Raw genomic sequence first — 13,310 nt, forward strand, 5'->3', positions numbered from 1 at the left:
TTATCTAAAACTCAACAACTCATTTCCTTTTTAACTGAAAGATTATCTATTGATTGATTTTTTATGAATAAATAGCCATATCCAATTCCTTTTGTTTATTACTTAAAAGTACAATAAAAAAAAATCAGTTAGTCCTATGGTTATTCAATCTTCTTCTTTTTCATGAACAACCTTATCAAACAACTTCCACTCGATTTCTTAATTTTTACTTTTGAGAAGTAATAAACTTCATAGTTCCTTTCACAGAAAAACACTTTATTCTACACAGATATTTTTGGAACTAAACTTCCTTCCAACTAGTCAAATTTGTCATTTTCTTTTCTTATATTCCTTTTCAAGCAACTTCCACTATATTTATTTATTTATTTATAGGAAATAAAGTTCATTCCACTAGCTCAAAAACTTGACCCCGCATTGAATTTTCTTCACATAAAGTTACAAACATTACTAGAAAAGATGCCCCAATTATTGTAACCCCAATGGAAATAATGGTTTGAGTAACAAGTACCAACCATTCAACATTATGATCCTTTCAACACCAACCCCCCTCCCCCCCCCCCCAAAAAAATAAAAAAAAGAATTGCTGATGTTGAACTTTCTACCGTTCCCTGGATGAGTTTATTTCCATTATTGCTTCTTTGGTTTATTTGTTAAGCACAGTTTTTAAAAATGTATGGCTCTAATTTTGTACAATAGACCGACAAAAATAAACTCAATTAACTCGATAAATTTTCCTGTCTCACTTACTTTTTAGTAGTTGGTAGGAACCACACAGACTGATAGGCAGCACAGCTGCACAAAGAGTCACATATGTATATATATGTCAAATTCTTTCTCAATAATTGCGCTGGGATCCATCACAACGTGCAATTATTCAGTCTCTCTCTTTTGTCTATCTATTTGTTTATAAAAATAAATAATTTTTTTTTATTTCTTAAAATAAGACAAATATAAAACTTTAAAAAAGTGTGAGCCACCATGTTATATTAATGGTTGAGAATCAACTATTTATAATGATATTGTAAAAGAGTTTGTGCACTAAGCATTATTCATTATATATCTATCACTTTGCAAACCATTCTCCTCTGGTTTTCTGCCTAAATTGCAATTGCTTACCTTCGGCCTTTTTATTTCCTTCTAGCAACAAGAGACCATGGCTGTCTTCCTGGGACAGGCACTTGCCACTTCAATCATTCAGGTGACACTTGATAGACTGGCTTCTCCTGAAGTCATAGCCTACATCAAGGGAAGGAAACACACTGATGAATTGCTACAAAAGTTGAAGGTTTTGCTGTTATCTGCTAAATCAGTGCTCATTGATGCAGAGGAGAAGCAATTTACAAACCCAGCTGTGAAAAATTGGCTGGATGAGCTTAAAGATGCTGTTTATGTTGCAGATGACCTTCTGGATGAGATTGCCACTGAAGCCTTATCCAAGTCAGAAGCTGAATTTCAAACTTGCACCAGTAAGGTATTGCACTTCGTCTCTACTTCTGTTAATTCATTTGATAAAAAGATACGGTCAAGGCTAGAAAAAGTTCTAGGTATATTACAAATAGTCATAGAACAAAAGAATGTCCATAATCTGAAAGAGGTTGCCGGTGGAGTACCACTACCACCACGGCAATTAACAACTTCTTGTCCTGAAGAATATGGTGTGTATGGTAGAGATATTGATAAGGAGGAGATATTTAAGAAGTTGCAATTAAATAATGCAGATGGTGATGAGATATGTGTTGTTCCTATAGTGGGCATGGGTGGGGTTGGTAAAACAACCCTTGCTCGGCTTGTATATAATGACAACCGAGTAAAGGAGAATTTTGATCTCAAAGCATGGATTTGTGTTTCAGACACATTTGATGGTTCTATAATAGCAAAAACTATTCTTGAAGAGATCACTTTGTCTAACTGTGACATTCATAGCTTGAATTTGTTACAAATTAGAATAAGAGAGAGCTTAAAGGGAAAGAAGTTTCTCCTTGTTTTAGATGATGTTTGGAATGAGGAATATATTGCTTGGGATAAGTTAGTTACAATGCTTAGATGTGGGGCAAAAGAGATCAAAATCATTATTACAACACGTAGTGAAAATGTTGCAACAACTGTGCAGCCTATTTCAATTCATCATCTAATGCAATTGTCTGATGAAGAATGCTGGTTGTTATTTGCAAAGCATGCATTTAAGAATGTAGAATTGAATTCAGATAAAGAACTAATTGGTAGAAAAATTGTTTGTAAGTGTAAAGGTTTGCCTTTAGCTGCAAAAGCACTTGGGGGTATGTTGCAGTCTAAACAAGACCTAGGAGAGTGGAATCATATTTTGGAGAGTGATATATGGGATCTACCAGAAGGTGAAAGTTCTATCCTTCCAGCTCTAAGATTGAGCTACAACTACCTCCCATCACATTTGAAACAATGCTTTACTTATTGCGCAATCTTTCCAAAGGATTATGAATTTTCAAAGGAGGAGTTAGTCTTGTTGTGGATGGCAGAAGATTTATTGTTGAAACCCAAGGGAAATGGAAGCATGGAAGAAATAGGTGAACAATACTTTAATGAGTTAATATCAAGGTCGTTTTTTCAACGATCAAATAATGATGAACCATGTTTCATAATGCATGACCTTTTTAATGACTTAGCAAAATTTATATCTAGAGAATTTTGTTTTAGGTTGGAGATTGATAACTCATATGAAATTACAAAAAAGATGCGTCATTTGTCATATTTTCGAACTGAATTTGATGTCCCTAAGAAATTTGAGGTGTCTTATGAAGCCAAGAATTTGCGAACCTTCTTGGGACTAAAATTGCCATCTGCGTCAAATTTTCAATGTAATAATATATCAACAATGGAGGTAAACAATTTTTTGTGCATATTTAAGTGTTTACGAGCATTATCATTGTCTCTCTATGGATATTTAGCTGTGTTACCTGATTCTATTGGAAGTTTGAAACATCTTCGCTATTTGAATCTTAATGGCACCGATATCAAAGGCTTGCCTGATTCTGTGTGTGGTTTGTATAATTTGCAAACCTTGTTATTGAGGAATTGTCGTTTCCTCCAAGATTTGCCAACCAACTTGGGAAGACTGGTAAACTTACGTCACCTAGATATAAGAGGGACCCGTTTGAAAGGGATGCCAAGACACATGGGTAAATTGAGAAGTCTTCAAAATTTAAGTGATTTTTATGTGGGAAAAGGAGAACATAGTGGGAGTAACATTAAAGAGTTGGGAGAGCTTCCACATCTTTCTGGATCATTGTGTGTATCAGACTTGGAAAACGTTTGTCAAACAAGAGATGCAAAGGAGGTTAATTTGAAGAATAAGAAGGGCTTGTCAGAGTTGGGGTTGAAATGGGAAAGAGATCATGAGAACTATGATTCAGAACGTGAAAGAGATGTGCTTGAGCAGTTGTGTCCTCATACGAACTTGAAATCTCTTTCTATCATATCTTATTATGGTGCAGAATATCCAAGTTGGTTAGGAGCATGTTCATTCTCTAATATGGTGTCCCTAGAGCTTGACGATTGTAGATACTGTTCCTCCTTGCCTCCACTTGGGCAGCTACCTACCCTTGAAAAATTATCATTTGAAAGGATGCTAGAGTGGAAGGAATGGTTTACAAATGAAGGCGGAGTTTTCCCAAACCTCCGAGAGCTTCGCATTATCGAATGTCCCAAGCTTACGGGAAATCTGCCCAGTTTACTTCCTTCTTTAAGTGTAATTGAAATTAGAGATTGTCCCCAGCTTGTTGCTTCACTTCCTAGTCCTTCGGCTCTCCATGAATTGGCCTTGACAAATTGTGATATGGTGGTGTTGAAGGAATTATCACCTAAGCTACAAAGTCTTGGAATTGGAGGATGCCACGTGACTCTCCTTGAGGGTGGTCTACCCACTACTTTAAAAACACTTGAAATCAATGGAGTACTTCAGTTGCCTGGGGGCCATTACTATCCATCAATTGAGAGCTTGAAGGTAAATAAAGGTCCTGGTTCACTTTGGTCTTTACCATTAGAGTTTTTCCCAAAACTCAAATCTATCGAAATTAGGGATTCTGATAATCTTGAATCTCTTTCGGCATCAGATAAATCTCTCTTGGATCTACCTTCTCTCACTAATTTGACCATCCAGTCCTGCCCTAATTTTGTATCTTTTCCCAGCGGGGGATTGTGCGCCCCAAATTTGACACAGATTTCTATTTCTCACTGTGAAAAGTTAAAGTCACTTGCTGAAGGTATGCACACCCTCCTCCCATCTCTTCTATATTTGAAGTTGATGAAATGTTCAGAACTTGAATCATTTCCTGAAGGGGGTTTGCCCTCCAATTTACAAATACTTGAAATCAGTTGGTGCGATAAACTCTTTCTCAGACGCATGGAGTGGGGTTTACAGAGTCTTCACTCTCTCAGAGAAATTATTATTAGCGATCACGGCAGAGGAGTGGGTTCCTTTCCGGAGGAGGCGTTGTTGCCCCCTTCTCTTATCTGCCTCAACATTTCATTTCCACAGCTGACATCACTCAATGGTAGGGGGTTTCAACACCTTACCTTGCTTAAACAGTTGGAGATTTGGGTCTGCGATGAATTCCAGTCCTTACCAGAAGAGGGCTTTCCCGCCTCCCTTTCTATTCTAGATATTTATGAGTGTCCTTTGCTAAAAAAGCGGTATCGGAGAAAGAATGGAAAAGAATGGCGCAAAATTTCTCATATCCCCATCATAAGGATTGACAATGAAGTCATCACATAAGCTATGAATCCAGAAGTACCACTGCCCAGGTATTTGTTTCTGCACTAATTTGTACTTTTCTCTGTTTAATTCTGAATTTTGTTTATTCCCACGAACCATCGCAGCCAGTGTTGCAGTTCTCTTTGTTATTTTCGTATTCCAAAAAAATCATTTTTTAAATGAGAATGACTAGCTAGCCTCTATCAAAATTAAACTTGTATTTGATTTGGGCAACATAAATTTAAACCTCATACTCATACAACATATTTCTTAAATTTATTCATATTGTGTTTAATACGTTTTTTATGTTTATAAAGGTATCACATGGCCCAATCATCATGATTCCACAGTCTTCTTTTTTATTTTTATTTTTTTGAATTATAGATAAACTTCAAAATATTTAGAATGAGGCTCAGAATTCTTTTAATTTGTTTAATAAATATCGAAGTAAACCTTTGTAGTAATATAAATATTTTTGGTACACTTGTGAAAGAGATGCTGATAAATATTTTGGGTCTTGCTACAATTAAATTCTTATGAACTAAGAGATTCTCATTCAGTTGCCTTTTCTATTGCAGTGTCATTTTCAGTTGTTTCGGCTTTTTTGAGAGATGATGAGAACAAATTAATGAGAAATGGGGGTAATGGGAGCTCAATTGGGAATGGGAATGGAAATGGTGGTGTGATGGGGAGAGGGAAAGTGAGGGCTGAATCAGTTATTGAAGCAGCAACACTTGCTGCTAATGGACAGCCATTTGAGTTTGTTTACTATCCTCGTGCCAGCACGCCAGAGTTTTGTGTGAAGGCTGCGATGGTTAAAGCAGCATTTCAGATCCGGTGGTGTTCGGGAATGAGGTTCAAGATGGCTTTTGAAACCAAGGATTCATCACGGATAAGTTGGTTCGTGGGAACCATTTCTTCTTTTCAGGTTGCTGATCCCATTCACTGGCCTGATTCACCTTGGAGGCTTCTACAGGTACTAGAAAAATAAAATTAGCTTAATTTGTGTTTGCCTGATTTCAAATTTCTGAACTAGATACACAAATTAGATGGTTTGCTGATATGCTCTGGACCATTGGTTACCCAAGAACAATCAATTTGCCTATTTTCTCATTCAGTTTGCTGATAGGCAATATGGCATGCTATTTAATCTCAGGTTCTTACAGGGGCAGTTCAAAGCTAGTGCTGCTTCAATACCTGCTAATAGCAGTTGAAACTCACTGCTCATGTCTGGACAGGGACTTGCTTAGACTCTCTCTTTTTGAGTTTTGGGAAGTTTTGGTGAACGGGAAGATGTGAAGTACTCTCCAAAGGACAGGTTGCTGCTTTGGGTTCTTTGTTCTCTTTCAAACTTAAGACAGCTCAAAAGGCTCAGCACATGACCACTCTTGTAGAGACAATGGTGGCAGAGGCAGAGGGAGAGAACTGATCTAAGTCTGGGAAGGTGCTTTTACATGACAAATCAAGTCCGATCAGCACACTCATGTCATTACCAGCAATTATTAATATGCTTTTTAAAGATAGAGATGCTCTGTGGTTCTTAGGTTTGTTTAATTGATTTGTGTTTGTTGGTAATAAACTTTGGACCTGTAATCATAAATGATTTTTAAATCTTTATCAATTCTTCTGCAGGTTTTCAGACACAAAATGTGCAAATGTTGAGGCCTCAGACAATAGTATACAAAACCAAGTAAACCTCCTGCAATCCAAAACTTCCAGATAGCAAAATTACATCCAATGAGCTGCAATGATATGTCCTGCTAGCATGTTCTGTTTACTTCATGTTTGGACTGTACATACAGAGGTGTAATGTTGTGAAATGAAGAATGATGCCTCATAGCTCCAATTTCAGCTCCTCGATTTGACTGAAAACAAATCTTTTATGAATTTATAGATATCAATTGTGACCACAAATTCATGATGCCTTTAGAACTTCCTCATTTTTCAAGTGAGTTTACTCAAATATCTTCTGAAATATTCCTAAATTTGCACTTTTGTTTGAGTACTTTTCCAATGGTACTAAATATTCTGCTTACTTGTAGTAATTTTGTTCCTTGTCTAAGGATTGTGTGCTGTTTTCATAACCAGATAATTTGGACCTGAAATCCTTCATGGTTTCACTGAACTAGCTCTTTTTCTATCTTCTATGAACTCTCTGAGAATGTAGCTGGAATCTGCTGAGAAGACATGGAAGAGTTATCGGTAAGTGTAAAAGCTGTGAGTAGATTGATTTCACTATCATGTTTGTTTGTTTGTGTGTTTTAGGGCCAATTATATATTTAGTGAATTAATTTGTTGTCTTTGTACTTGTATGTCCTTCAATGTTCATAAATGAAATGATGCCAAAGAAGTAAAAAGATTGGTGCAAGATTGCTCACATCCTTGCATACATATGGTATGGATGATGAAGTAATTACATGAGCTAAAATCACAATGTGACCCACGCCCCTGTTTTATAGTCAGGTAATGTGTTGTAGTGTTGTGCTCGTACTCTACCCATTTTAGTTCGGTTACATTTATATTTATTTGTACGTTTATTTTTTGAAAAATATATCTGAAAATTTTTTCACTTAATAAAGGATTGGCTGAGGAATGGTGCAACAATCACTTTCTGCCTTGAGCTCAAGTACATGTTAACCGAAGAGATGGGCTGCCTCACTGAGGATTGATGAGTAGTCTCCTTTGTTGAAGGAACAGTGTTGTGATGAGAAGAGGGGAAAAGAATGCCTAAGAATGTTCACTCCCCCATCATATTAATCAATGGTGATCATATGAAACCGAAACTGTAGACAAAGTCCTCATCACTTGTTCTCTTCATTCACATGCAGCAACATAATATTACAGTTTGGTACGTACTTCTTGTTGTACATAAACCAGCAAATTGTCATATTGATTTGGTACCACAACTCAAAAGTGCTTCAAGAAGCAGTAAAAACATGTTTTTTGAGAGAGAATTTCTCTCTCTCAATAATCTGTTCATTTATGAAATAACAAGAAGATTATTGTGTATTAGAAAAAAAAAAATTCTATTTCCTTGGTTTTAATTATTTAATTATGCATTTATCCCTTTCATTTTTAGTCAGGCCAATATTTATTCTCAACTCATTTCTTGTCCTACATTTCTTATAGATTCACTAGAATGTTCCCTGGCGTTGAATTTTATTCTTTTTTTCTTGGTACACAAGTCAACTAAACCTTAATTCCAATCAAAATTTCAAATATCACAATAGATACTGATTAAATGATTTGATGCATTTATTGGTTTTTTATTTATTTGATATAATTTGTTAGTGAACGATAAAACCATGATTGTTATTTATATTCTTTTTCTTTGGCAGAAATAACATTTTATTGATCAGTCCTAGGAAGAGGCATTAATGTGGTCCATTGCAGAATAAGCTTGTTCGTTATTTAGGGATGAAACAATGATTGTGGCAGACAAAGTGTAGACAAGTATTTAACTTGGCACCCGTACAGATTGACACCCTTAACAAAATATAGTTTGGGTGGAACTTTTTAACTTGGCACCCTGGGAATTTCAAACGATTAATAGTATGTTCTGACTTTCATTTTTCCCTACTACTGCATTAAGCATTTGCTTGACCATAGATAATCCTTGGTTTTTTGGTGAATTTTATGGATTTATCAGCTCACTACCAGCAATTTCTATTCAAATTTTAAAATGTTCACAGGATATGCATGAGGAGGTAGGGATGGCTATATTTCTGGAAGCAAACTTCAGATGAATATTAAGCACATGGATACAAGTTATGCCTTGGAATGAAAGATAGTTCTAAATCCGCTTTGATTGTTATTATTTTCTTTACTTTTCTTTCTTAATTTATTTTCAAGTGGTGCTGCACTATTCTACATGTTTTTCAAACAACGATATGATGTAAATAGCCGAATGAGATTTCAGTTTGTGATTTTGAAAATTATTACCTTGTTTTTAAATTCCGGGGTGACTGCAACCAACCTACCCAACCTCCCTCCACACGGACCGCACCCAATACTTCTTGTAAGTATTTTAACCTCATCTTCCCATCAATATTTCTGCAAGTAGCTGCACCACCTCATTCTTCTTTCAATATTTCTACACAGAAGTTTCCTAAGCGTCTGTATTTGATGAAGCTGCAGGTTGGCCCTGAGGGCTTGTGTTTACTTTGTTTTCCAGACAAGACTCCCCATAGCAATGGCAAGAATGACCACAGGTGGTCCTCATTTTTAGCATTGAAATGTGATTAAAAGAACAAGTCCTTCAAGCCAATCAAGTATGAATCATGATCTTGAAATGTCTACAACTTGATTATTTTCTGTGTGAAATATCAAGGGACTTTTCTGCAATTATATTGTTGTTCCTATTGCACATAGGTGTTGATTTCCATCTATATTTTGTAGGACTTCTTGTTTGCTTAGTGAGAGAAGTGAGGTTAGGAAATTCAGGAGAAAAAGTATTGTTAAAGGAGTATTAACAGTGGCAGCACTCCAAAGCCAACCGGGTACTCCATCTATTCCTACATCATTGCACTTCCAAGTTTCATACATTTTATTTTTGGGGGGGGGGGGGGGTATGGAAAGGATGGGAGTTGTTATGGACCAAAGGGGTTGTGCATTTATAATATCTTTGGTAGATCCTGATAAAAGTTCTCTCAACAACTTTGGGGCTTTTGACTATGATATTCGTAATTACCATAAGTCATTGCTAATTATCATTGATCACAATAATGTGAAAATTGAGAAACTTCTCAAAATGTTGCTCATGTAGGGCTTGTCGCCATGATCTATTTAATATAGTTTGAGTTTTGCCACTGACATGGTGATTCAAAGGGGGAGTATTTGGAAGAATAAATTAGCTGATACTCTAATAGAGATATAAATCTATCTGGGAGCTACATGACCAAAATATACATATTTTGTCATTTTGTATTGAATATTTCACAGATTTACTCGATTGTATTCTCATTATTTTCACCTATGGCCACTAACCTCGGTGTTTATTGTTGATATGCTGCAGAACTGTGGCCAGATTCTGATGCAAGACTCCTTAACAAATTGGGGCTTTGGACAATAATCTTATTGTTAGTTACTCCAACTCACTTCTTTCCTCTTTTTTTTTCCAACAATGAGAATCATGAACCCCATCTCCGTAACTTAAGGGAACTTTAGCCAAAATACCTTAAAATCTAAGCCTCTATATTGAAAAACAAATATATTATTTATTGATTCACAGCATACGAAACATTAATAGAAACTTCTATGAAAGAAATTGGCTCTACTAGCTAAGTTACTAATGTCAGTCTCTTATTATCTTAAAATATCCAGATTTGATCTCAGCAGGACTCATTATCGACATGGTATGATCCGAATGCTCAATGTGAATACCATATGCAAGGAAGGGGACATTGGACTTATGATTGCTATTACCTTAAACATAAGATTCAGGACCTCATCAACCAAGACCTCTGGAGTCCATATGTTAGTCTCATCAGTCATCTGGAAAGAGGGTTTGAAAAGTTGTTGCAAGACCACTTACACATTATCAGAGACAATGACACGATTGATATTGAGAGCTATGGCCAGCTAACCCTATCTCCAATAGCTCCTGACATTCACAAAACTGTAGGCTGGCGACATCAATTGAATGTTACACAATCGAATAGGGTATGCTTTGATTGTTGTCATGTATTTAACAATTGCTTCACATTTCTTTAATTATTGGATTCTTCTTATTTGTGGATGCTTAGTCTGGTTTTGCAGACCCACTACGTGCATGGAGTATATTGTTGTTGCACAACCAAGTTGTTTATCAAATACAGAATTTCATTTTACAGCCAGGTACATGCCAAAATGACAAGGATCAGCATCAGTTCTCTATTTTGTTGTCACTCATTAAACATATTCCTGACCATCACCTATCATTCCAATTCTTTCTGTACAACACACTGTCAATGCCAAGATCAAAATCCATTCTGAATGGATTTGGAACTAAATGGCATTAGCTCATATATTTTAAAACATTGAGCTGATTGTCATTATTATAGAAATAGAGAAGAATAGTACATGTACATCCTTTGTTGGTGGCAACATTTACTAGCCATTTCTGGGATATTATGCTCCATTGGATCTAATCATCTCTTGTTGATTACAATAATGTTTGAATTTAAAACTCCATCATCCTGGGTGTTTTTATAACAAGCAAAAACTAATGCATTCCATTTACCATATAGGGAGGGGAAAATTGTATATTTCATATACCTAGTTTTAAATCCAGTTTATATCACCAAATGCAACAATTTGACTGTGATGGGCTTGCAAAGACTTTATTTGACATTTTGAAATTGGTGGTGGACGTGAAGATGTGAAGTCATCTCCTGGGGATAGAGAGCTATTTTTGGTTTTTCGCTTCCACTCCAGATGGCTCCAAAGGCTCAGCACTCTTGATATCGCTGCTGCCCTCACTAGTAGAAGCTTCCCAATTCCCTTTTGTACGTCAAGAACTTTATATTGTCCTATGCCGATGCCATGGTGCCTGAAATAGTGAAAGATGGAAAATCTAGCTACTAGCACAAAATTGCTCAAGTCTTGTTCCTTGAAGGATCAAAGTCAATCTTGAGACTCTCCCATATTAGTACCAGACTAATAGGTTTTCCCCCCAACAAAAAGGTGTTTTGTGGTTGTCAGCTTTGTTCAATTAATTTATGTTTCTTGGTATAAGATTTTGACTTCCAACCAATGATTATTTTTAAAATATTTGCCAACTCTTTCACAGGTTTCAGACAAAAATGTGGAACACATTTGCGGTTTCTAACAACAGTATACCAGGCAATTGCTCCACATGATCCAATTTACTCGCCTGGTTTGATATGGCTTCTTCCAAAAATATCCCTTGATGCTATCATGTATTCAGCTTATTTCTAGAACTAATTAAGTTTTATATGGTATCTATATTGTGCTCATCTATGATGATTGGCAGTTGTCTTGTAAGTTAGCTTCATAGGCTTCTTTTAGTTTTTAATAAAGCATTGGAATGCCTAATGTTTCCTTCGAAATTAATAAAAGTTCTAGATTTAAAAATACTATTGAAGTCACTGTTATAGAGAAGTGCCAATTTGCTTAGTGAATTGAATTTCAATACTACTTGTTTTAGAGCTCATAATGAGATCAAAGTACTTTATTTTACACAAATAGATACGACAATGTTGTATGAGTTATCCAATTTATGTTGCAAGTGAGAGATATTTGGGTCTTTATTCTCAAATATAAGAATTTTTTTTTTTTTTGGAGAGTAAATGACAGATCAAATATAAGAATGTTAAGTAGTCTTTTTGAAGAACTTCAATCTCTTGTAAGAATTCCAAACTATTCTTTCCCCATCTTTGGATTTAGCCAAAGCTACTATACTTGTCCCAATTGGAAAAGAGAAAAGGTTAACCTTTTAATTGGCCTTCAAGTAGTTTCTTTAATGACCATAGGGCTCCACTGATTTAACTAGAAGCTGCCTAAAAGCTCATATTGTAGCACCCATTCTTACATTCAGCCAAGTTCTAGAACAGTTCAACCTATCACTATTTAATGATGACATATTGATTTGTTGGGGTGTAACAAGGTATTAATTCCTTGGAGGCTAAAATATAAAAAGATATAACAATTCAAAAAATTGATATACAAATGGGCTTGTAATCATGACCAAATAAAGAAAAAACAAAAATGGAAAAGAAGTTCATTCTATTCTAAAAAAATTATTACAATCATTTTAGTTTCAATTGTGATAAATTGCATTTCTAATGCTTAACTTGAAGAGGTTTGAGGATTTTTACAAAGCTAAGCATTCATTGCACCAAATAGAATTGGACGTGGAGTTGTACTAAACAAAGAGTGTACCACATGATTTATTGCTGACACTGAGATGTTATTGTATGTTATCTAACAGAATTGTTAGGTTCAATTGGAGATTTCTAACTTCTACACTATCTTACACCTATCTTATTCTAAAAGGTTTACACTATTTAAATCAAATGAATATGTAATATCCAAATAAAAGATACTTAAATCATTAATTCCCAGTCATATATAATCATAGATATGGGATTTGTAGAAAGAAAATATTGCATTGATTTGGGAAAAATATGTGGGATTTATACTACGTAAACATTGAAAGATATAGCTCACTATGTTAATGTTGTAGATCAAACCTTTATTAGTAAAAGCTTGATCTTCAAAGTTTTTCTTAGAATTTTCTTTAGTATGGGTCTGGTCTCTTTAGAAAGGCTGATGGGTTTTAGTGCAGCCCAAAGGAACCTCAATCCAAAAGAGTGAATGATGGTAGTGATTGGCTACACACCTTGATAGCCAGAAGCTAGACGACAAGCTTTCGCCTTGTGGTAGAGAGAGAGGATAGGTTAGAGTTAGACACAAGGGTTGGATCCACAGCCTTGACCCAATCTTGCCCATTGAAAAACCAACAATCACATAGCCTAATCCATATTAAAAACACACGACTCAATCTAGAACCTTTCTTTCCCGACCCGATCCGACCCATTTAAGGAAATGAAAGAGAAGTGATGACAAGCGTTTCAACTTTCAA

At 35.6% G+C, this 13,310-nt stretch overlaps 1 protein-coding gene across 32 annotated transcripts; it reads left to right on the forward strand.

Annotated features, from left to right (window-relative positions):
• Window positions 1-987: 987 nt before the first annotated feature.
• LOC126723677 (putative disease resistance protein At3g14460) lies at window positions 988-11,860 on the forward strand. 32 transcript variants are annotated; one of them, XM_050427307.1, is made up of 15 exons: window positions 988-4,776; window positions 5,305-5,702; window positions 5,776-5,882; window positions 5,965-6,270; window positions 6,359-6,674; window positions 6,815-6,928; window positions 7,075-7,189; window positions 7,306-7,574; window positions 8,065-8,997; window positions 9,125-9,225; window positions 9,741-9,804; window positions 10,049-10,387; window positions 10,471-10,561; window positions 10,954-11,389; window positions 11,496-11,860. In XM_050427307.1, exon 1 carries the CDS (start codon window positions 1,154-1,156, stop codon window positions 4,745-4,747), a length of 3,594 nt encoding a protein of 1,197 aa, XP_050283264.1. In that variant the 5' UTR covers window positions 988-1,153; the 3' UTR covers window positions 4,748-4,776; window positions 5,305-5,702; window positions 5,776-5,882; window positions 5,965-6,270; window positions 6,359-6,674; window positions 6,815-6,928; window positions 7,075-7,189; window positions 7,306-7,574; window positions 8,065-8,997; window positions 9,125-9,225; window positions 9,741-9,804; window positions 10,049-10,387; window positions 10,471-10,561; window positions 10,954-11,389; window positions 11,496-11,860. The 32 variants fall into 32 exon arrangements, with proteins under 32 accessions (XP_050283264.1, XP_050283272.1, XP_050283257.1 ...); XM_050427315.1 differs by lacking the exon at window positions 5,776-5,882 and having other exon boundaries at window positions 5,883-6,270; window positions 8,065-8,744; window positions 8,828-8,997; XM_050427300.1 differs by lacking the exon at window positions 5,776-5,882 and having other exon boundaries at window positions 5,883-6,270; window positions 8,065-8,744; window positions 8,858-8,997.
• The last annotated feature ends 1,450 nt before the right edge of the window (window positions 11,861-13,310 follow it).

The sequence above is a fragment of the Quercus robur genome, chromosome 4 (genome assembly GCF_932294415.1).
Source record: "Quercus robur chromosome 4, dhQueRobu3.1, whole genome shotgun sequence".
In the NCBI taxonomy this organism is placed as follows: domain Eukaryota; kingdom Viridiplantae; phylum Streptophyta; class Magnoliopsida; order Fagales; family Fagaceae; genus Quercus; species Quercus robur.

Coding starts and splice junctions, on each gene's coding strand:
- LOC126723677 (XM_050427305.1), top strand. CDS start 1,154: ATGGCTGTCTTCCTGGGACAGGCACTTGCCACTTCAATCATTCAGGTG.